The 24,836-nt window shown below is 46.4% G+C and overlaps 1 protein-coding gene across 7 annotated transcripts in view; it reads right to left on the minus strand.

The window, feature by feature from the left end:
* LOC140427113 (prolyl 4-hydroxylase subunit alpha-2-like) overlaps window positions 1-24,836 on the minus strand; it is a 195,791-nt gene that overhangs the window by 29,325 nt on the left and 141,630 nt on the right. For 5 of the 7 annotated variants that reach the window (XM_072512642.1, XM_072512643.1, XM_072512637.1 and 2 more), the window contains 2 exons: window positions 16,035-16,105; window positions 410-509 (listed from right to left, as the gene is read on the minus strand). In XM_072512642.1, coding sequence (XP_072368743.1) covers window positions 410-509; window positions 16,035-16,105 — 171 coding nt within the window. Of the gene's footprint in view, window positions 1-409; window positions 510-16,034; window positions 16,106-16,293; window positions 16,365-24,836 lie in introns of all 7 variants that reach the window. The other 2 variants (XM_072512638.1, XM_072512640.1) reach the window with 1 other exon arrangement.

The raw sequence follows: 24,836 nt of genomic DNA on the forward strand, positions 1-24,836 counted from the left end.
ATAGTTTTGGATGATCTCAGACTCATGGGGGGTAGAATGCGGGAGGCTAGTCAGGAGTACAATGGAAGAGTCAAGTCTTGAGGTAACTAAAGCATGGGTGAAGATTACAGCAGCAGATGAACTGAAGTTGGGGGGGGCAGAGTTGGCCAATGCAACAAAGATGGAAATAGGGGTCTTAGTGATAGTGAGTGAAATCAGGAGGAATTCCTATCGGCTTCACAGCACTATAGTGCTGTTGGCCTAGGCTAAACCCTCTCCCATTTCCCTAAGCTTGTGTGAGATACAGGCTTTTAGCTTCAGGTATCTGCATAGCACGCTATCCATTTCAGACCCAGAACCAGGCCTAAATGATATCACCCCTAATTTTTTCCCATCTCACACTGCAGATTCAGAGATTTGAACTAAGTACCTGAAGTAACTCTGCAGTCTCCATTTCCAGGCCTGTAACGTCCCCTATTCGTTGGTTGACTCGACTCACAACAGGATCTTCATCATCGCCCAACCACGCGCTACAGACACAAAAAACAAAATTGAACAAAACAGAAAACAAATGTGAGATGCATCCAAGCCTGGGAGGCTGTATAGGACCAAAAACTGGACAATATGTTGATCCAATAATGAATGATAAAAGGATATGCTGTTACAGCAACAGTGCATAACCGACAGTCTGCTGTTGGTCTCAAGAATCAGGACTCCAAATTTGGACCAGATAGATTGAAGATTTAAAAAAAATTGAAATTGTTAATTAAATTCATTTGGTATAGTTATGTCCCACAAAAACAATTGCAGGAAATTCTTACAGGTAATGTTGCCTTTGAGTGGGATAAGATGCAAAACAAACTTAGCGAAGGAAGAGACTGACATGGTGACATATTAGACTCATATTAGACTACAAACAGATAGTGATAGACTGGACCTCAGTGACACAATGGCTAACGACATAACTGTGCACATTTTAAATTTGAAACCAGCAATTTATATGGTCCAACTTTATTTTGCTTCATTTCAGAAATGTCCACCATGGACAGATTGGCACTGCAGATCAGGAAAGAGGAGCCAAGTTGGCAAAAAGTTTCAGATTAAGTTAACAGCCCGTTGTTTCAGTAGCAAGCCAGGGAATGCTGTTCATCATTTTGTGATGCCTGCTGTTTAATGACAGTTCCTACAGTAGGAACGTGTGTGTAAAATGTATTGAATCAGCAACCCATTTTACTTCCCCTCACGACTGATACCTCATGTGAAATAGGATGCTGATTCACTATTATCCATTTTGCACCAGAGCAAAGGGTGAAATTGACACCCTTGCAGTGCAATGAATGCTACACGTTATAGGAAGGTGCTTTGCCAGACGTCAGAATCGTACAGCCTCCAGTATACCAGGAGTGCTAACAAGCTACAAAGGTGGACCTGGATGTCCTTGTACATGAATCACAGGAAGTTAACATGCAGGTATAGTAAGCAATCAGGAAGACAAATGTTAGCTTTTTTTATAAAGGGACTGGAGTATATGAGTAAAAAAGTCTTGCTATGATTATACATGTCCTTAATGAGGCCAAACCTAGGGTAGTGTGTGCAGTTTTGCTCTCCTTATCTAAGAATGAGATACCCGACTCAGGGGGAGTACAATTAAGGTGATTCCATGGATGAGGGGATGCCCTATGAGGAGAAATTGCATAGACTAGGCCTATATTCTGTGGAGTTTAGATGAAAAGAGAGGTAATCTCAAGGAAATGTATAAAAATTCTGAAGCTACTTGACAGGGCAGATGCTGAGAACATGGACAGGATTTTGTCTGGCCAACGGGGTGGGGGAGGTGGTGGTGGTGGGAGGGGGGGTGGGTCACATCTACTGCATAGGGAACTGGAGGTGAACCCATCAGTTCCATGGCTAGTTCAAGGGAGGAGGCTGGCTTTCAGCGACACACCCTAACTGCTTGATGCTGTGTCCCTCCCACAGGGTGCCTGACTACATACAAGAGGGTTTGCTCTGGGAAGGTCATGCGACTCCCAGTTAAATCTTGAGCCATCACTAAATTGGGATGGGCTCAGGGACAATATGCGTGTCAGTTAGCTCATTAGGGAGCCTAATAGACATCCCACCATCGCCGGCCGGTAATTCGGTGCCGGCCCCTTTCGCCCTCTGATTGAAAGCAAGAGAGGTTTTTCTGTTGCCAGGACACTGACATGGGGCCTATTCCGCGTTAAGTGGGCTGGCCATCATGTTTCCTATGGTGATGGTTATATTAAATCCAGCCTAATATTTCCCTTGAAGCTGGTGATTGAGAGTGTGCTGGACAGAGCAAAGCCAAGGTCTTTCAGGACGTGTATTGTCAGTATGTAGGGGTCTGAAAAAGAAAGATGAGTTTATGCCCTTTCATGAGATGCTGAAGATTCTCACTCACACAAAGAAAACAAATCTACCCTTTTCTTTTAGACCCTGAGCAACTCATCGCACATTCATGCAGCTTTCATTTGGAGAGACCCTTGTCAAAGGCCAGGGAAGAGCAGAAATGTCCTGTCATTTTTGTCATGAAAATTACAAGTGCAAGTGACATCTATCACACAATGGTTAACCTCAATACGGTGTGTGTTTGTAAACTAACCACATTCCAAAAACCCAAGGACCTTCAGGAGGCTAAAAAAAAATCACGTGCCAGAAAATCCCTCACTCAGCACTGGTCTTCAATCTTTCTGCTGCATTTCTATTCTTATGGCTGTGGGCCCTTAAACCCATAAACCTTTACCTCCTCATCTTTCTATGCTGCAAACACATCGCTCTACACACACTTCCTTCTTCCACCATCCTCAGTGTGGAAATTGAGTCATTCTTTCTCTCAAATGCTACATTTTGGAAATGCTTTCCCTCCAACATTAATCTCTTTGCTTATGGTTTTATATTATTTCCGTTTTCCTCACAGATTTTCTCCCTTAATATATCTTCTCCTCAAATATTTGCTGAGGTACAGTCCAGTGGATGCTGCTTGTTCTCTGTTATTTTGTGCAAATGATTATGCTGCATTTGAGCCCAGATAGCAAGTGTAGGTGGGCTATTCGACAACTAGAACCATCACAGTTGACCCCGTACTCATCGGATGATTAGACAGTCACGGCGGCACAGTGGTTAGCACTGCTGCCTCACAGCGCCAGGGACCGGGGTTCGTTCCAGCCTTGGGTGACTGTGTGGAGCTTGCATATTCTCCCTGTGTCTGCATGGGCTTCCTCTGGATGCTCCGGTTTCCTCCCACAATCCAAAACTGCACTGGTTAGATGAATTGGCCATGCTAAATTATCCCTTAGTGTCCAGGGATGGGCAGGTTAAGTGGATTGACCATGATCAATGCTCAAGGTTACGGGGATGGGATGGGGGAGTGGGCCTGGGTAGAGTATTCTTTTGGAGGGTTAGTGCAGACTCAATGGGCCGAACTGCCTCCTTCTGCACTGTAGGGATTCTATGGACTTGCACAAGTTGGAAAAACTGGCCAATTTTCTTTTCTCTAACCTAAGGTGCCATGACCAATAGTACCGCCCCTAACTCAGCAAGGTCCAAATATCATGCCAGTCTTATGGATTAGTTACTCGATAGCTTAAGCAACATGAGCCACGTTCTGGCATTTGTATCGCCAAAACACAAGCTTGGTGTCAAACACATGGCCAATTCCCGGTTTCCTTTGGCTTCTCATCTACTCTTTTTAACCCTGGTAGCCTCCTGCATTTTATGCCCTGGCCGTCTTCTAACCTAGCTTTCTAAAGTTCAAAAGCATTGGCCATAATTTCTAAAAGGATGGTGCCCGTTTAATGCAGAAAAAATCTTGGTAACTTTCGAAAGTTTTTTGTGAATTTGAGGAGGAGAGAAACAGGGTGTAATTAATACCATATTTTTCTTTTATCCACCCAAATCCACGTAAGAGAGACAATACTGATTTACATAAAAATGTTTTCAGTCCAGTTCCTGGTGGATACAAGTCTACAATGCAGGCTGGGACCCTTCACTAACTGGTAAGTAACTTGAGTGGACATCCAGGCTGACAGAATTTCCTCCTGCACAAGACCTGTCCCTTGTGAACAGGATATGTATGCCAATGGAGACAATTCTCTGGATTTATTCTTCTTATGTAAACAGTCACCTGCAGTTTGAGCATGTTGTAAAAATGGCTCAAGATAGAAGATGTGGAAAAAGAGAACTCCACTCACTAGCAGCTACATCCATTAACTAATCAAATATTTAACAGCAGAAAGGCATCACATATCCGTGCCAGAGAAAATGCAGACATCGGAACAGCTTTATGTTGCCATCTGCTGTTGATCTTGATAATGGTCAGCTTGTACCGGGCAACCCCGTCACTCTGTGGAAATTATAAAGGTCACTTCTCAAGGATTTTCTCAAGGCGTCACAGACGTATTCGAAATTCGGTGAGCGAAACAATTTTGAATTGTGCTGATTAAATATTTCATTTATCGTAAGACCATTAGTGGGTTTCCTCCGGCTGCTCCGGTTTCCTCCCACAAGTCGCGAAAGACATGCTGTTAGATAATTTGGACATTCTGAATTCTGCCTCCATGTACCCGAACAGGCGCCGGAATGTGGCGACTAGGGGCTTTTCACAGTAACTTCATTGCAATGTTAATGTAAGCCTACTTGTAACAATAAAGATTATTATAAAGACCACTTTTAAAAAGGAACAGGAGTAGACCATTTGACCCCTCGAGCCTGCTCTGCCATTCATTAGGATCATGGCTGATCCAACATTTCTCATGTCCACTTTCCTGCCCTTTCCCCGTAACCCCCGATCAAGAATCTGTCTCAGTCTTAAATATACACAAGGACTCTGCCCCCACGGCTCTGTGGCAAGGAGTTCCAATGACTTACAACCCTCTGAGAGAAGAAATTCTTTCTTACCGGTCTTAAATGGACTCCTTGTTATTCCGAGACCTCGGAATGCCCTCTGGTCCTAGACTCTCTCATGAGGGGAAACATCCTCTCAGCATTTACCCTGTCAGCCCCTTAAGAATCCTATATGTTTCAATAAGATCACCTCTCAGTCTTTTACATTCCAAAGAGCAGAGTCCCAACCTGTTAACCATTGCTCATAAGAAAATTCATCCATACCCGGGAATCACCCTTGTGAACCTTCTCTGAATCGCCTCCCATGAAATAATGGGCAGAAGCCAATGGAAAAATTTCTAATTTCATTTGTGGCGGGTTTTCAGGGAGTTCCCCATCACCATCAAACGACACAAGCGGCGCAATTCAACTAATTGGGAACAAAGTTCCATAGCGGGCACGTTTAGCCGCGTGTTCCCCGGCATTGTATAAGGAGCCTCAGCGGGGAACACGCGGCGAGGCTACACACAGCCCCGTTTTGTACCATGAGGAGTTCCGTTCGCCGGAACTCCTGAGTGTAGCGAGAGATTGAGACGCCATTTAAAAATGGTGTCCCAATCTCCAAGGACCCCGAAGCGACCCGCTACCTCCCCCAGCACAAACCCACTATGGGAGTGTTCCGGCACCCCCCCCAACACCCACACAGGGCATCCCCAGTGCAATCCTACATGCACAGAAATGGCAGCATGGCACCATGGCAGTACCCACATTAGCTGGCAGCACCACCCAGATAGTACCAGCAGTGTCAGGGCACCACCCTGCCCAAAGGCCATGCAGCTGGGGGCGTCCCATCTTCTGCGAGACCACCATTAGTGCTGTTCCGTTTGATCCCCATTTTGGAGACCAGGATCAAATGGCACTTGCGCGAGGTCTCCAAGATGAACAGAATTGATCCCAAAGCCTCAGGTATCTCGGGAATCTGCACATTAAAGTGAGACTAGCTGTCTTGCCATAATATGCAGATTTGCACAAAAGTGATCATGGAGGCTAATGGAATGTTGGCCCTTATTTCGCATAGTGGGCTAAACAGCTGGCTTGTAATGCAGAACAGTGCCAGCAGCGCGGGTTCAATTCCTGTACCAGCCTCCCCGGACAGGCGCCGGAATGTGGCAACTAGGGGCTTTTACAGTAACTTCATTTGTAGTCTCCTTGTGACAATAAGCGATTTTCATTTCATTTTCCATTTCATATTTCAAGGGTGTTGGACTATAAGACTAGGGACTTCTTGGTGCAGCTGTACAAGATACTGGTGAGACGGCATCTGGACTAATGTGATTTACATCACAATGTCTCGTGAGATTTTTTTCAGCACCGGAGAGCTGAACTCAGAAATCGGGCCATCATTTTGAAAGGGTGCCCCTATCTCTAAGTGAGCTTATGGCTCCCCACTCATGGGCAATGTCATTTCCCACACACATGGGCACCACCCCACACCCTCCAAGTGTGGACACTCTGCTATGGGATCCCTGGGGACCCCCCTTCAGGCCCTACCACACCCATTACATGCCCCTCTCTCTCTCCAGGAACTCCACCCATCACTGCCCAACTTCCAAAGGCCTCTACTTACCTGCCATGCACCCCCCACCATGCAAACCCCCCTTCTACGCTCCTTTCATGGGCATGGACCCCGCAGACACTAACCCTTGGCAGTGTCGTCCTGACACACTGGCAACCTTGCAATGCCACTCTGGCATCCGGGCAGTGCTACTGCCAGGTTGGCAGTGCCACCCAGGCACCTTGGCTCTGTTAGGGTGGCAGTGCCAAGCTGCCATCTGGGAAATGCCATGGTGCCTGCATTTCAGGGGGAAGGCCAGGGAGCCACACTGCACTATCCCTGATCATCAGGGGTCTTTGAAGGCCTGGACAACCCACCGGGTGCTGTCCCGCCTAGTCCACGTTTGTGTGGATGAGTACTGAACGGTGCCCGGCTGCAGCCTCACTGGAGAGGTTCTAACCCTACTTAGGTGCGTGCTATTTGGTCACGCTCTTTTTTGGCATGCTTCAGATTCCGACGCTTCATGGGACTTGGGATCCCACGAGGCGTGAAGGTTGCCGGTAAGCTCGCGAGAGGCCAATCCCAGGATCTACCAGCCGCTTTCTGCTCTCGCTTGAGCACAACACAGCCCCAAAATCACACCCAATATCTTTTCTTAAATAAGGGGACCAAAATAGCTCATGTTACTCCAGATGCCGCCTCACCAGTACCTTGCACAGTTGCAGCAAGAATTCCCTACTCTTGAAATAAGGGCCAACATTCCATTACCATCCTGATTACCTGCTCCACCGATGTGCTAGCTTTCTGTGTTTTGTGCACAAGTACCCCCAATTCCCTTACTGCTGTTTTCTCCATTTAACAAATACTCTGCTCTCCCGTTTTCCCTTCCAAAACAAACAACTTCACATTTTTCCACATTACACTCCATTTGCCAACATTTTGCCCTCTTACTTAACCTATCAATATCTCCTTGCAAACTGTTGTTATCCCTCTCGCAAATTGCCTTTCCACCTATGGGAAAGAAAAAGTAGCATCATACAGCACAGAGAAGGAAACCATTCGCCCATCCTACTTATTCTGCCTCTTTGAAAGAGTAGTTTAATTCGTCACAAAACTCTTTTCCCATATCCCTGCAAAATTCCCCTTTCAATTATTTTTCTTAAACTTACCGCTGAATCTGCTTCTACCATAATTTTGGGCATGGTATTCCAGACTAGATCAACTCACTGTACAAAAAATTACCGTTGTCAATTATTCTATTCTACATCCTCTTGTCTGCACTACACATTGGTATAAATATGTAAGCTTTAAAATGGCAATTTAATTTTTAAAATATTGTTTCACAGGATGTGGGCATCGCCAGCTAGGTCAGCATTTATTGCCCATCCCTAATTTCCCCCGAGAAAATTGTGATGAACTGCTGTCTCGAATCGCTGCAGTCCATGTGGTGTAGGTACCACCCGGAGTGCTGTTCCAGGAATTCGACCCAGCGACATGGAAGGAACAACGGTATATTTCCAAGTCAGGACAGTGAGTGGCTTGGGAAGTAACTTGCAGGTGGTGATGTTCCCATGTATCTGCTGTCTTTGTCTTTGTAGGTGGTGGGGTTTGTGGGTACGGAGGTACTGTTGAAGAAGCCTGGATGAGTTGCTGCAGTGCTTCAATGGTGGAGTGAGTAATGTTGAAGGTGGATGAATGGGGTGCAAATCAACGGGCTGTTTTGTCCTTGGTGGTGTCGAGCTTCTTAAGTATTGATGGAGCTGCACTCATGCAGGTAAGTGGAGAGTATTCCATTACACTCCTGACTGTGCCTTGTAAGATGGTGGACTGGGTTTGGGGATTCAGGAGGAGAGTTACTCTCTACAGAATTCCCAGACACTGATCTGTTCTTGTATTCACAAGATTTATTTGGCTGGTTTGATTATTATTTGATTAAAATCTGCCACCTTAATTTTCACATGTTTATAACAATTCCCTCATCCCCAGTATCATAAAACTGTGGAACATCATTAGCTCCTCATCTGTCCTTTCTTTCAAAGTCCCTTTGCTTCACCTGTTACTCCTCAACTTACCAAATTTTCTGCACCTGCTTTTCTCATCCTACATATTCCATACCTTAATATTTCTCAACAAAATCTTCCCATTTTCCCTTTCATCACTGTTGCTGTTCTTCTGACTTTGGTTGGGGGATCACCAAATCTGGACTGCAGGCACCTTTTTAATCCCCCCAGTATCGTGACTGGAACATTCATAGAATCCCAACTGTGCAGAAGAAGGCGATTTGGCCCATCGAGTCTGCACAGGCTCTCTGAAAGAACAATCTATCTAGGCCTACGCCCCATCCCTGTCATCCCATGTAATGTTTGGACACTGAGTGGCAATTTAGAATGTCCAATCCATCTAACCTGCACATCTTTGGACAATGGGAGGAAACTGGAGCACCCGGAGGAAACCCACCATAACACGGGGCGAATGTGCAAACTCCACACAGACAGTTACCCAAGGTTAGAACTGATCTCAGGTGCTGTGAGGCAACAGTGCTAACCACTGTGCCACCGTGCCGCCCCTATCACTCAATGACAGCTCTTCCAGGTGTTATGGGCGAGGCTTTTCAAAACCTCAAAATGTATCATTGAGTTCAACCAACCTCACCCTTTAATGGATTTGTTGCTTTTCCGAGCACACGGCGTTTTCCCTAGGTGTGGGATTACAATTATGGACACGTGGGTTTTTAAACACAAAACACTGTTTATTCCATGAACTCAACTTCACATCTCAAATAAACATTGGATATCTCAACACCCCTTACTTCAAAGATAACTCAGAAAATATTGCAACAGTAAATAACTCCTTAAAATGTTCCTTCAAACTTCCAAGAGACTTAACACCTTTAAACAGTATCACATCAGGTTAAAGGATATATATATTTTCCGTAGAATGGCAGAGATATATTTGCTTGGGTGACTTCAGCTCCCAGCAGCTTGCTTTCTTCCTGCAAACTCTCTGGAAACACACAGACAGACCCAAGCTGCTTTCTCAAACCTGGCTTTCTACTTTTAAACTGCTCTCAGCAAAACCAGCCAGGCACGTTTTAGCTGCTCTCATCAAAACCAGCTAGGTGCTTTTCAAACTGCAAAAACCCAACTGCAAAATGACTGAACTGAGCTGGGCTCCACCCACTCTATGACATCACTGTTTTCTTAAAGGTACATTGCTTAAACATCCAGTTCTTAAAGGCACTCTCGCATGACACCTCCCCCCAAGAAAAAAAAATAAACCATCAACTTCAAGATGGTTTCATTTTTCACTTTTGCACCATCCACCAGGAAATACACACAGTAAATATACATTTTCATTTAAAGAAAACAACACACGCAAACAGGTATAATAATATATAGGGGCAGCACGGTAGCCTTGTGGATAGCACAATTGCTTCACAGCTCCAGGGTCCCAGGTTCGATTCCGGCTTGGGTCACTGTCTGTGCGGAGTCTGCACATCCTCCCCGTGTGTGCGTGGGTTTCCTCCGGGTGCTCCGGTTTCCTCCCACAGTCCAAAGATGTGCAGGTTAGGTGGATTGGCTGTGATAAATTGCCCTTAGTGTCCAAAATTGCCAGTAGTGTTGGGTGGGGTTACTGGGTTATGGGGATAGGGTAGAGGTGTGGACCTCGGATAGGGTGCTCTTTCCAAGAGCCGGTGCAGACTCGATGGGCCGAATGGCCTCCTTCTGCACTGTAAATTCTATGAAATCTATGAAATATAGTCCATTTTTCTTTGTTCTTCTTCCTCCAACCGAAATCCTTCTCGATTGACAGTCTCTTTGAACAAAGTCTCTGCACGATCCAACCATTCCTCTACTCCTCAGCATTTCTCTTCAGAATCAGATAATTTAGTTCAATCTGACCACAGAGTCCCTTACAATTCTCCAATACAGGAACATTATGATCACAGCTTTCAGGCAGTCAAATGCCTGTTGAAAGTCCGCTGTCCATTGAATTTTTTAATGTTTCTTCAGCAATTCCATCAGTGGAGTAATCACGCCACAAATCTTTTGCACAGTTATTCGATCAAATCCACTCATGCTAAGAAATCGCATTATTTCCCTTTGTCTTGAGGGTATCGGAAACTCCTCAAGGAAAGTGATTCGGGCTTCTCCAAATTCACTTGCGGCTAGGTTCATCACCAAAGCCGCCACCTGAAGTTGATCGAAGAACTCCATACAATGTTTTAAATGTTCTTTCCATGTCTGGAAGTTGGAAATAAAAGCAGATTGTCCCACTTTCTCCATACAATCCTTCAATGGTGGGACAGGATAAGAGTCCGTTCTTGTAACTGCATTCACCTTTCTATAGTCCACACACAACCATTGGGTACCGTCTGGTTTAAGTACCATCACTATGGGTGAGCTCCATTGGCTGCAACCCACTTCAATTATGCCATCCTTCAGCATACTCTCAATCTCTCTGTTAACCTGTGCCAATTTTAAAGGATTAAGTCTATATTGATGTTGTTTGATAGGAGCAGCATTTCCCACATCTACATCATGTATAGCCATTTTAGTACTTCCCAATTTATCTCTACAGACTTGCCCATGTGATATCAATAACTCTTTCAGGTCAGTTTGTTTTTCCTCTGGAAGGTAACTTAACAATTCATCCCAATTTTTAAGAACATCCTCATTTTCCAATTTATTTTGAGGTATGTCAAATTCACAGTCATCTGGATTTGGTTTGTCACTTTGAGTTAGAATCATTAAAACCTCCCTTTTCTCTCCTTCACTTTCAAAGTACCTTTTAAGCATATTCACATGACACACTCGGCGAGTCTTCCTTCTATCTGGTGTTTTTACCACATAATTCGCCTCACTTAATTTCCTTTCAATCTGATAGGGTCCACAAAACCTAGCTTTTAAAGGCTCTCCTACCACTGGTAACAACACTAAAACTTTATCCCCACTGGCAAAACTACGAACTTTGGATTTCTTGTCCGCTACCCGTTTCATCACATTTTGTGCAACTTTCAAATGTTGTCTAGCCAATTCACCTGCTCTATTTAATCGTTCCCTAAAATTTGACACGTAATCCAATAGTGTAATTTCCAATTTCTCACCTGCCAATTTTTCCTTAATCAATTTAAGTGGTCCTCTTACCTCATGACCAAAAATTAGTTCAAAAGGACTAAATTTGGTCAACTCATTAGGTGCATCCCTAATTGCAAACAATACGAATGGGATTCCTTTATCCCAATCCTCTGGATAATCTTGACAATACGCCTTCAACATTGTCTTTAATGTCTGATGCCACCTTTCTAATGCTCCCTGCGATTCTGGATGGTACGCAGTTGATTTAAATTGTTTTATTCCTAAGCTATCCATAACTTCTTTGAATAACTTTGAAGTAAAATTTGTTCCTTCATCCGATTGAATTTCTGTGGGTAGTCCATATCGAGTAAAGAATTTAAGTAACTCCACCACAATCCTTTTAGCTGTAATATTACATACTGGAATGGCCTCTGGAAACCTAGTAGACACATCTATTAGAGTCAAAAGATATTGATTCCCACTTTTTGTTTTAGGAAGCGGTCCTACACAATCGATTAGGACCCTTGTAAAAGGTTCCTCAAATGCTGGAATGGGTATTAAGGGCACTAGTTTTATCACTGCTTGAGGTTTCCCTATCACTTGACATGTGTGACATGATTGACAAAATTGAACTACATCTTTATGTAGTCCAGGCCAATAAAAATGTTTCTGGATTTTAGCTTGAGTTTTCCTTATTCCCAAATGACCTCCCACTGGTACCTCATGTGCAACTCGCAACACCTCCTTTCTATACCCTACCAGCAATACTACTTGATGAACTTCTGCCCACTTTTCATCCGCCTGCATATGTACAGGTCTCCATTTTCTCATCAAGACATCGTTTTTACGGTAATAAAACTCAGGTATACTCTCAGATTCCTCTTCCGTATATACTTTCTGATATATCCGTTTTATTTCTACATCTTTCTGTTGTAACTCCGCCAATTTTCCTGAGCTAAAAATATCCGCCTCATCCTCCACCTGTTCTTGTTCTTTTTCAACCATCTGATCAAAATTCGTTTCTGATAATTGCACTTCAACTTCATCTTCACTCTGATTTCTCCTCTTGTCTTAACCTGTGACTTTGCGACCTTGTTACTACACAATCCGGAAAAATCCCAGGATATTCGTCCTTCAACACATCAGTTGTCTGATTTTCCACTGGCTTATCAACCACATTAGGCATCACTCCCACCTGCGATCAAGCTATATCATTACCCAAGATAAACTGTATTCCTGGACAAGATGTTTATCTATTACTCCTACTACCACTTCACCACTCTTCACTGGACTTTCCAACCTTACCTTATATAATGGAACGCTACTCCTCTCACCCTGAATTCCACATATCACCACCTTTTCTGGCAACATTCTTCCCAAACTACATAATTCCTCATCTCTTACCATTAAAGATTGACTAGCCCCTGTATCTCTTAAAATTGTGGCGTCTTTACCTGCTCCTCCTGATACACATGAGTAAACTTTACCCACACAAGTAAATTCTTTAAATACATCTGGCACCTTCTTAAAAATTACTTCTTGAACAGGCTGTACAATCGTTTGCACCTCCTTCGCTTCCCTTGGGCTTTCCTTTACCACTCTAACAAACCCCACTGTCTTATCCTGTTTTACGTCAGCCTTCCCAGTGCTTTTCTTCAACCACCAACACTGTGACTTTACATGGCCTAGTTTATTACAGTGAAAACATCTGAAAATTTTCATTTCTTTTCCACCCTCCCGGATTTCTTTTTAAATTTGAGGTACACTCTCTTTATTGTCTCCCATCGGATCACCTTTACCTTTCCCACTTGAGTATTTCTTATGTCCCCAGTTTCTATCCCTCACCGGCTGAAACTGATGTCGGAAACCAATCTTTGATTTATGAACTAATTCATAATCATCTGCCATTTCCGCTGCTAATCTTGCAGTTTTAACCCTCTGTTCTTCCACATGAGTTCTCACTACATCAGGAATTGAATTTCTAAACTCCTCCAAAAGCATAATTTCTCTGAGAGCTTCATTTGTTTGGTCTATTTTCAAAGCCCTTATCCATCTATCAAAATTACTCTGTTTGAGCCTTTCAAACTCCATGTATGTTTGACCAAATTCTTTCCTTAAATTTCTAAACCTTTGTCTGTAAGCTTCAGGCACTAGCTCATATGCACTTAAGATGGATTTCTTCACCTCCTCATACGTTCCAGATACCCCCTCCGGTCGTGATGCAAACACTTCACTAGCTTTACCTACCAGCTTTGTTTGAATCAGTAACACCCACATGTCCTGTGGCCATTTCATTTGTTTAGCTACCTTCTCAAATTAAATGAAAAAGGCTTCCACTTCTTTCTCGTCAAACCTTGGCAATGCTTGAACATATTTAAATAGATTCCCACCAAGCCTTCGACTATGACGCTCTTTCTCACTATCCTCATCACTATCATCCAACTGTACATTTCCCTTTACGTCTGCCAATTTTAACTGATTGTCATGTTTCATGGCCATTTTCTGAAGTTCAAACTCCCTCTCTTTGGGCGTCATTCTCCGACCCCCCCGCCGGGTTGGAGAATCGCCGGGGGCTGCCGTGAATCCCGCCCCCGCCGGTTGCCGAAGTCTCCGGTACCGGATATTCGGCGGGGGCGGGAATCGGGCAGCGCCGGTTGGCGGGCCCCCCCGCTCGATTCTCTGGCCCGGATGGGCCGAAGTCCCGCTGATAAATTGCCTGTCCCGCCGGCGTGGATTAAACCACCTTTTGAACGGCGGGACAAGGCGGCGTGGGCGGGCTCCGGGGTCCTGGGGGAGCGCGGGGCGATCTGGCCCCGGGGGGTGCCCCCACGGTGGCCTGGCCCGCGATCGGGGCCCACCGATCCGCGGGCGGGCCTGTGCCGTGGGTCACTCTTTCCCTTCCGCCTCCGCCACGGTCTCCACCATGGCGGAGGCGGAAGAGACTCCCTCCACTGTGCATGCGTGGGAAACTGTCAGCGGCCGCTGACGCTCCCGCGCATGCGCCGCCCCGAGATGTAATTTCCGCGCCAGTTTTGGGCGCCAGTCGGCGGACATCGCGCCATTTCGGGAGAATTTCGCCCTTTATCTTTTTCCATGATCTGTATCTCCCTTTCTTTTTCTTTTTGTTCTGCTCGGGCTATTCTTTCTTTTCTCCTTTCTTCTCTCTCCTTTTCTTTTTCCTCTCTCTCTCTCTCTCTTTCTCTTTCTTTTTCCTCTCTCTCTCTTTCTTTTCCTCTCTCTCACTCATTGCTTAAACATCCAGTTCTTAAAGGCACTCACGCATGACACAGGGAACATGGGGACTGACAAAACTCATGCAATGACAACTGATAGCTAATAGGTTTGTGTACTGACCCAAACTTAAGGCACGGTAGAAATGGTTTGCGATGTTAAAATACAAAATCTTCTTGAATCAAACCAGGAAGGACAAATACGTTAAAAATTTCTGATTTTGTAAATCCGTAAAGAAATCATGTTCACATTACAGTAAATGACAGTCCTTGGGGAGTCGGTGGGGTAGTGGTGATATCACTGGATGAGCGATCCAGAGGCCTAGGCTAATCTGTGGACATGGGTTCAATCCCAACATGTAGCTGGAGGAATTTAAATTAATTAAAAACAATCTGAAATTGAAAGCTGGCCTCAGTAATGGTGACCATGAAATTATTCATGATATTTGTGTAAACTCATCTAGTTCACTCATGCCCTTTAGGGAGGGAAATCTGCCAATTGTACCTGGTCTGGCCGATATGTGGTTGACTCTCAAATGCTCTCAAGGGCAATTAGGGATGGGGAACAAACACTGGCCTTTTGAGCAACACCCACATCCCATGAAAGAATAAAAAAGAGAGGGCGTCGAGAGGCAGAATTCAATGTCACAAACCTGTTGACATAGTTTCTAAAAATTATGGTTCAAGAAAGAGAAATGTTACAGGGTATGGGGCTCAAGCAGAAGATTCACGTGGAGATAATAACACTGGTGAAGATTTATTGAACTGAATGACAGTACAGGAATAGACCATTTGATGTTGCGTTGCTTCAAGAACATTAAAAGGGTGGCACGGTGGAGCAGTGGTTAGCACTAATGCCTCACGGTGCCGGGTTCGATCCCGGCCCCGGTTCGCTGCCCGTGTGGAGTTTGCACATTCTCCCTGTGTCTGCATGGGTCTCACCCCCACAACCCAAAGATGTGGAGGGTAGGTGGATTGGCCACGCTAAATTGCCCCTTAATTGGAAAAAAAGAATTGGGTATTTTAAATTTATATTTAAAAAAAGATACACTGATGTGGGATCTATGCACCAGACTTTACAAGAATACAGTCACTGAGTGTGTGAAGCCTAATATGTAACCATTAGAAAGAAAAGAACATTGGCCTGAATGCTACTGAAACAGTGGCAGGCTGAAAGAGATGGTATTTGCAAGAAGCTTTTGCCCTAATATTAAAGATCTCCATCTTGACATCCTCACATGCAGGTTGAATGTTGCAAGCCATTCCTTCTTTTGCTCTCCTGAGATGCCTTTAAGAACAAAATATCCTACGGCACCAAAGAGAACCCATGGCTTTCTGTTCAAACCTTACCTTTTTGACACTCTGTAATTGGCTACAGTTAGAACACCCGTTTTAGGGTCACGCACTGTTGCTCGAGCCAGCTGTGTTTAAAAAGAAGAACGTAATAAATCACAGGACAAGCACAAACAAAGCCAACACGCAAAGCCTCCAGGTTTTATTTTTGATTGGCCATCTGCTTTGACAGAAAGCAAAATTAACAAGGGTTACAAAGCCAAACAAAGCCAATCAAAGACCCTGTTTGCTTTGGTTGCTATGGCAAACATCTTACCTCTTACTGATTCTATAGTTCGCTGTCTCTAGGATCCCAGTGACTGAGTTCCTAACTGTGGCTCTGGCCAACTGTGAGATTGAAAGATCAGAAGATAAGTTGGCTCTTTGTACAGGATATAATGGACTGATAAGTGAACACTTTTGGACTATTTTCAGGTGAATCCCCAACTTAACCATCATTTGGTCAGTGCGTCCCATAACTTCCTTCAATTACATTAACTGTCAACAAAAGAAATGGCTTCATCCCAAGATACACCAAGGAGCAGTACTGACAAGAGCCATTCATGTCCAATTAGTCGATAGTGGATTTTGGCACTGGATCTTTCTACAATTGTCGGTCATGGTTTTCATTACCAGGAAGGTACAGAACATAAAGGTCCAAGTCATTCTGACCACTTGGCTCCATTGTCAAAAGCAGCGGCTGTATGGATGGTATATGCCAAACTTTGGGAGAAAGGGATGAGAGTGATGATTCAGCCTGTCATGATATTTAGATCAGCATATCATGGTGCAATCACACACACAGATGGACATGCAGTCGCACCAACCAACACACACACAACATCGCAGCCAATCACCAGTGAGAGCACACGCACTATAAAAACAGGGGACACTACAGTTCCCGCTCATTCCAACAGCAGCCAGCTCAGAGCACCGAGCTCAGAGCCTGCCTCTCAGACATTCACCATGTGCTAAGTGCCTCACCCAGATAGTGATAGGACAGGGTCCACAGATTAGCTGGTAATGCACATACCCAAGTTAGCAGTGTGCTGTTACAGTTGAGTAGTTAATAAAATTGAGTTACACCATCTCCAGCCGTGTTGGATCGTTTGTACATTAGAACAACCAACACGACGTGATACCAGAAGTGGACGCAAACCAGCGCCTGTGAGACCTACCTGCAATGTTTCAGCAATCCGCCGTCCTGCACCATGGAGAACATCAACCCGCAGCCGCCGCTCCGAATCGCTGGCAATCTCGGGGTCAATTGGACACTGTTCAAGCAGCGCTTCCAGCTCTTCCTCGAGGCCACAGACAGGGAGAATGCATCAGACACCAGGAAGATTGCCCTTCTTTTCTCCACAGCGGGGCAACACACCATCCACATCTTTAACTCCCTTACATTTGCGGACGGCTAGGACAAAACCAAATACAAGACGGTGCTCCTGAAGTTCGACGAACACTTCACTGTTGAAGTAAACAAAAGCTTCGAAAGGTACCTGTTCCAGCAGGGCCTGCAGGGTAAGGACGGACCTTTCCAGTCGTTTTTAACACACCTCCGCATCCTCGCGCAGTCCTGTGGCTATGGAACAACCTCTGACCCCATGATACGCGACCAGATAGTTTTCGGAGTCATGTCGGACACCCTGCACCAGCAGCTCCTTCGGGTCAAGCAACTCACCCTGGCGACTGCCATCGAGACCTGCGTCCTGCATGACAACGCCACCAGCCGGTACTTACACATCCAGGCGGCCGAAACGGCGCAGCACGGACCCCACGAGGCGGAGCAGGTCCAGACGATCGAGTACCTCCCGGGCCGCGGCCTGGTGGAGGCCGGCCATTTCGCGCACTTTCCGAGGCCTCCCGCACTTGTACGGGGGGGGACGCTGACGCAGAGGAACGCGATGCGCAGGCGCGCACTACGCAAGACCGCACCGCGCATGCGCGGTGGCGGAACAAACGCACTGACGTCACGACGTGCGGCAACTGTGGCTCCGTCCATTTAAAACGGCAATGTCCTGCCAAAGCGCAACAATGCCTACGCTGTGGCAGGTTGGGCCACTATGCTGCCTGCTGTCAAGCAGCTCAGCCTGCCAACTCGTACCCGTTTAACCAGCCCCGCAGAAACGTTCGGGCAATTCAACCCACGTTCACCGAGTCCGATCCCGACATCACACAGACCAGTGACACTGAGGACAGGGAACCCTTCCGCGTTGCAGTCATCAACAAGAACAAGCTGTCCCCGAGCCGAAAGCACCAGCCATTGTCAGTGCACAGCATTGATCTGGATGACGAGTGGTGTGTCACCCTGACGGTCAACCGATCCCAGATCAGATTCCGCCCGGACACTGGTGCCTCCGCCAATCTCCTCGCATGGTCAGCATTCCAGACCCTGAAGGTTAAACCACCTATCCTGCCATCCAATTGTCAACTTGTTGACTATAATGGCAACGTCATCCCTGCACGGGGTCGTGCCAGCTCAAAGTGACACACAACTCACGTAAAGCCATACTCCCATTCGAAATCATGGGCTCCTCAAAGGACTCTCTGCTAGGAGCACAGACTTGCAAAATTCTCCACCTCGTTCGGCATGTACACTCTCTCTCTCCAGAAGGCACTACTGATTTCCCAGATGCAGACTTTAGGGCGCAGCTCAACTCAATCCTCACGCACAACCAGGATGTTTTCGAGGGCATGGGCACACTGCCCTACACGTACAAAATCCGGCTTAAACAGGATGCCACCCCAGTAGTTCACGCACCTTTCAGGGTCCCAGCACCCTTCAAGGACCGCCTCAAGCAGCAGCTGCAGGACCTTCAGGACCAAGGAGTGCTTTCCCGGGTAACGGAGCCGACTCCATGGGTCAGCTCCATGGTGTGCGTCAAGAAGCCTTCCGGCGAGCTCTGGGTCTGTATAGACCCGAAAGACTTAAATCGCAACATAATGATGGAACATTACCCCATACCCAAACGTGAGGAGATCACGTGCGAGATGGCTCGGGCAAAAATATTCACCAAGCTTGATGCCTCAAAGGGCTTCTGGCAGATTCAATTGGATCAGTCCAGCAGGAAGCTGTGCACTTTCAACACTCCATTTGGCAGATACTGCTACAATAGGATGCCATTTGGCATCATAGCGGCCTCTGAAGTGTTCCATCGCATCATGGAACAGATGATGGAGGGCATCAAAGGGGTGCGCGTCTATGTAGACAACATCATTATTTGGTCCACCACACCGCAGGAGCACATCAGTTGCCTCCAGCGCGTCTTTAAACAGATACGGGACCAGGGCCTGCGTCTTAACCGAGCCAAATGCTCTTTTGGACAAACCAAGCTGAAGTTCCTGGGGGACCACATCTCCCGGTTGGGGGTGCGGCCGGTTGCCGACAAGGTGGCAGCCATCACGGCCATGCAGAAACCCACAGACAAGAAGGCGGTGCTACGCTTTCTCGGAATGGTCAACTTCCTGGGGAAGTTCATCCCTAACCTCGCTTCCCACACGACAGCTCTCTGGCACCTTGTCAGGAAGACAACTGAATTCCAGTGGCTTCCCACCCACCAGCGTGAATGGGAGGAGCTCAGGGTCAAGCTCACCACCGCCCCGGTACTGGCGTTTTTCGATCCTACAAGGGAGACGAAAATCTCGACTGAAACCAGCCAGTCCGGCATTGGAGCGGTCCTCCTGCAACGGGATGACGCCTCATCATGGGCCCCAGTCGCCTATGTGTCACGGGTCATGACCCCCACAGAGCAGCGCTATGCGCAGATTGAAAAGGAGTGCCTAGGCCTGTTGACTGGCGTTGACAAGTTGCACGACTATGTGTATGGCCTTCCCCAGTTCACCGTGGAGACTGACCATCGCCCGCTGGTTGGCATCATTCAAAAGGACTTCAATGATATGACCCTTTGCGTCCAGCGCATTCTGCTCAAACTCCAGAGGTACGACTTTCAATTTGTCTACACCTCGAGTAAGGACCTCATCATAGCAGACGCTCTGTTCAGGGCAGTCAACACGCCGTCCGACCCTGAGGGGTTCGTTTGCCAAGTCGATGCACATGTAGCCTTCACTTCTGCTAATCTGCCGGCCGCTGATGCACGCCTGGCCCACATTCGACGTGAGACTGCGTCGACCCCCTTCTGCAACGTGTGATGCGCCACATGACGGACGGGTGACAATGCCCACACATTTACAACGTTCGGAACGACTTGGCAGTCGTTGATGGTGTCCTCCTGATGCTGGGCCGCATCGTGATCCCACACAGCATGCACCGGCTTGTCTTAGAACAACTGCACGAAGGCGATCTCGGCGTTGAGAAGTGCCGGCGGAGGGCCCGAGAGCTGTGTACTCGCCGGGAATAAGTGAGGACATTGCTAACACTGTGATCAATTGCCCCACCTGTCAGTGGTTTCAGCCGGCACAACCGAGTGAGACCCTTCAGCCCCATGAGTTGGTCACGTCCCCCTGGTCGAAGGTGGGCGTGGACCTGTTCCATGCGCACAGCAGGGACTACATCATCATCAACGACTACTTTTCCAGCTATCCAGAGGTCATACGCCTGCACGACACCACGTCATCGGCTGTCATCCGGGCCTGTAAGGAGACCTTTGCTCGCCACGGCATTCCGCTCACCGTGATGTCAGACAATGGCCCCTGCTTTGCGAGTCACGAATGGTCTTCCTTCGTCAGCTCATACAACTTCACACACGTGACGTCCAGTCCTCTGCATCCTCAGTCGAAGAATGGCAAAGCAGAAAAGGGCATCCACATCGTTAAAAGGCTCCTCTGCAAGGCCGCTGATGCAGGATCTGACTTCTGCCTCGCCTTGCTGGCCTATCGCTCGGCCCCACTGTCCACGGGCCTATCGCCGGCCCAGCTGCCTATGGGTCGCACCCTCAGGACCCCTGTGCCATCTATTCACGTCCCAGACTTCGACCATGCTCCGGTACTTCGGCGGATGCAGCAACAGCGTGAGCAGCAAAAGGCAACACATGATGCTCTGGCGACTGATCTTCCTGTCCTGGCGCCTGGAGATAATGTCCGCATCCATCTTCCGGAGGGCGGCAACCGCTGAGGTTCTCTGATAGATAGCTCCCCGCTCGTTCCTGGTTCGTCTGCCTGATGGCTCTATTCGCCGCCGCAATCGGCGTGCCCTTCGTCTGGTTCCGCGCTCGCTACGTGATCCTGCACCGGTGCCACGCCCTCCTGTTGTCCCTGTAATGGACTTTGTTGACCTTCCGGACACCCAGCATCCTCCTTACTCGACCGTGGCTCAGCCGGTGGAACCTGACCCACCCTTGAGGCGGTCAACCCGAATTCGTCGCCCACCTGAGAGACTTAATTTATGAAACTTTTCATATTGGACTCACTGACTTGTTCTGACATACTGTTTCAGACTTTTTGCCATACTGTTTAAGATTTTGTGATTGTTTGTTAATAACATTGTTCCGTTCTTGGTGTAACATAGTTAGTTTCTGCACCTGGCACCTTCCTGTGTATATAGTATAGCCACATGTACATATTGTTGTAAATATTGCACACACATGATTAGATGCACTCACTACACTTCTTTATTTATTATCATGTCGGCACATATTCTTTGCGAAAAGGGGGGATGTCATGATATTTAGATCAGCATACCATGGTGCAATCACCCACACACTGATGGACATGCAGTAGGACCAACCAACACACACACAACATCGCAGCCAATCACCAGTGAGAGCACACGCACTATAAAAACAGGGGACACTACAGTTCCCGCTCATTCCAGCAGCAGCCAGCTCAGAGCACCGAGCTCAGAGCCTGCCTCTCAGACATTTACCATGTGCTGAGTGCCTCACCCAGATAGTGATAGGACAGGGTCCACAGATTAGCTGGTAATGCAGTGTGCTGTTACAGTTGAGTAGTTAATAAAATTGAGTTACACCATCTCCAGCCGTTTTGGATCATTTGTACATCAGAACACCCAACACGACACAGCCTTCCTCATAGTGTTTTGGGGAATGGGCAATTTTCAGGTACGTTACTGCACCAGTTAATCAACGTTACATATATATATACCAGAAAAAAGGTCAAAGTGTTCAACTATCATTAAAGTGCAACTGGCTCATTGAGCTCCGTGACTATCGAGAGACATTTATTTCAGGGATAGATCCGCTTTTAAACTCGTCTGTCCTCCACAGATATTGTCTGACCTGAATGTTTAGCAGTATTTTGTGTTCTTGTTTCAGAGTTCAGGTATTTGCAGCTTACGTTTTGCTATTTTGGTTACTAATGTCCTTCATTAGTTTTCACATATCTGGACCATTGGGATCTCTTTCGGGGCAGGTGGGACCTGTAGCAGAAGGATGGGTCCCACCTAAACTGGAGGGACAAAGGTTTGCTAGCGTCACTCGGAAGGGTTTAAACTAGTCTGATGGGAGGGGGAATTTAGATTGGGGGCAACTGTTTGAGGAGAAATCAACATCTGACATGTGGGAGTCTTTCAAAAGTTAGTTGATTAGAATTCAGGACCGCTGTGTTCCTGTGAGGATGAAGGATATGTATGGCAAGTTTAGGAAACCTTGGATAACTGGGAATATTGTGAGCCTAGTCAAAAAGAAATAGAAACATTTGTAAGGTCTAGAAGGCTGGGAACAGATGAAGCCCTTGAAGAATATAAAGAAAGTAGGAAGGAGTCAGGAGGGCTGAAAGTCCTTGGCAAACAGGATGAAGGAGAATCTCAAAGCATTTTATATGTATATAAAGAGCATGAGGGTAGCCAGGGAAAATGTTGTCTCACTCAAAGACAAAAGAGGGTATTTATGCGTGGAGTCAGAGGAAATGGGCGAGGTACTAAATGAGTACCTTGCATCAATATTCACCAAAGTGAAGGACTTCATAGAATTTACAGTGCAGAAGGAGGCCATTCGGCCCATCGATTCTGCACCGGCCCTTGACAAGAGCACCCTACTTAAGCCCATGCCTCCACCCTGCCCCTGTAACCCAGCAACCCCACCTTTTGGACGCCAAGGGACAATTTAGCATGGACAATCCACTTAAGCTGCACATCCTTGGACAGTGGGAGGAAACCAGAGCACCCGGAGGAAACCCACGCAGACACGGGGTACCTGGAGCTGTGATGCAGCAGTGCTAACCACTATGCCACTGTGCTGACTTGCTGGATGATGAGTCTAGGGAAAAGTGTGTAGATAGTCTGGGTCATGTCGATGTCAAAAAGGAGGTGTTGGGCATCTTATAAAGTATTAAGATAGATAGGTCCCTAAGGCCTAATGGGATCTACCCCAGAATACTGAGGGAGGTAAGGGAGGAAATCTTTGTATCTTCACTTGCTACAGGTAAGGTCCCAGAGGACTGGAAATGCGCTAATGTTTTTCCTTTGTTTAAGAAGGGTAGCAGGGATAATCAAGGAAATTATAGGCTTATGAGCCTTACATCAGTGATAGGGAAATTATTGGAGAAGATTCTGAGGGACGGTATTCACATTTGGAAACAATTGGACTTATTAGCGACACAAAGCATGATTTTGTGATGGGTAGGTCGTGTCTCACTAACTTGATCGGGTTTTTGAGGAAATGACCATGATAATTGATGAAGGAAGGGCAGTGGATGTTGCCTACATGGAGTTCAGTAAAGCCTTTGATAAGGTCCCTCATGGCAGACTGGTACAAAAGGTGAACTCACACGGGATCAGAGGTGAGCTGGCTCAGTCATAGAAGAGAGGGTCGTGGTTGAAGGGTGTTTTTCTGAATGAAAGGCTGCAACTAGTGGTGTTTTGCAGGAATCAGGGATCAGTGCAGGGATCAATGATTTGGAGGAAAATGTAGTTGGAAGACTACGCAGCCTATCAGACCTCATTCCCCTCAGACATAATGGTCACCTCATAGTAGTGGTAAAAGTGAAATAGAAATTGACATGCAAATGGGTCTAATTTTCCCAAATGCCAATGATCTCAGAACAGTTGAAAAACATAAGTAGATTGGGCTCATCATTTGCATAACAGAAAGCTTTAACGCCCCTCATCTCCCCCAGGACACTGTAAACAGGAGAGTAATTGAAACTCCCTTAAAATAACCCAAAGTCCTCAATTCTTGGAAAGTATCCCAAACTAAATCATTAGCCTTATCTCAAAAATTGTGCTGTCATTTTCCAGGTACTCTTGTCAGCATCCCCATTGAAATACCAGGTAAAGAGCTGGCACTTGTGACTACAATGATGGAATGATGAAAATCTGCAACGTGCAAGAAGCCCGAATTGGCGGCTTCACATCTTCAGTTCTCTGGCGGTTAGCCAAACTAACATGTGGTTTGTAGTTCTCTGTGGTTAGACTGTTATAGTCACTGCAGCAGTGGAGTCACAAGCTCCGTGGTTAAAACAATTTGAAATGAAATGAAAATTGCTTATTGTCACAAGTAGGCTTCAATGAAGTTACTGTGAAAAGCCCCATTCCGGCGCCTGTTCGGGGAGGCCGATACGGGAATTGAACCTGCGCTGCTGGCATTGTTCTGCATTACAAGCCAGCTATTTAGCCCGCTGTGCTAAACCAGCCCCTATACTTTTACTAGATTGAGGTGAATTACTAAGTGAGGTAAATTACTAGATGAGGAGTCAAAGTTATGCAGAAAAGAAAGGTACCGGGACTATGCTGAGTTATCTGACCAAGGATAGTTAGGCTAAAGAAAGAATTGGAGAAGGTGGGCATAAAAGTATTTAAAAAGTATTAAAATGAACAGATACTGCAGATCTCTCTTGGCACTGTTGACAGTGATTTGGAGAAATGAGCGCTTCAGAAGAACACATGTATTATGAATGTTGTGTGAT

The sequence above is a fragment of the Scyliorhinus torazame genome, chromosome 7 (assembly GCF_047496885.1).
Source record: "Scyliorhinus torazame isolate Kashiwa2021f chromosome 7, sScyTor2.1, whole genome shotgun sequence".
In the NCBI taxonomy this organism is placed as follows: domain Eukaryota; kingdom Metazoa; phylum Chordata; class Chondrichthyes; order Carcharhiniformes; family Scyliorhinidae; genus Scyliorhinus; species Scyliorhinus torazame.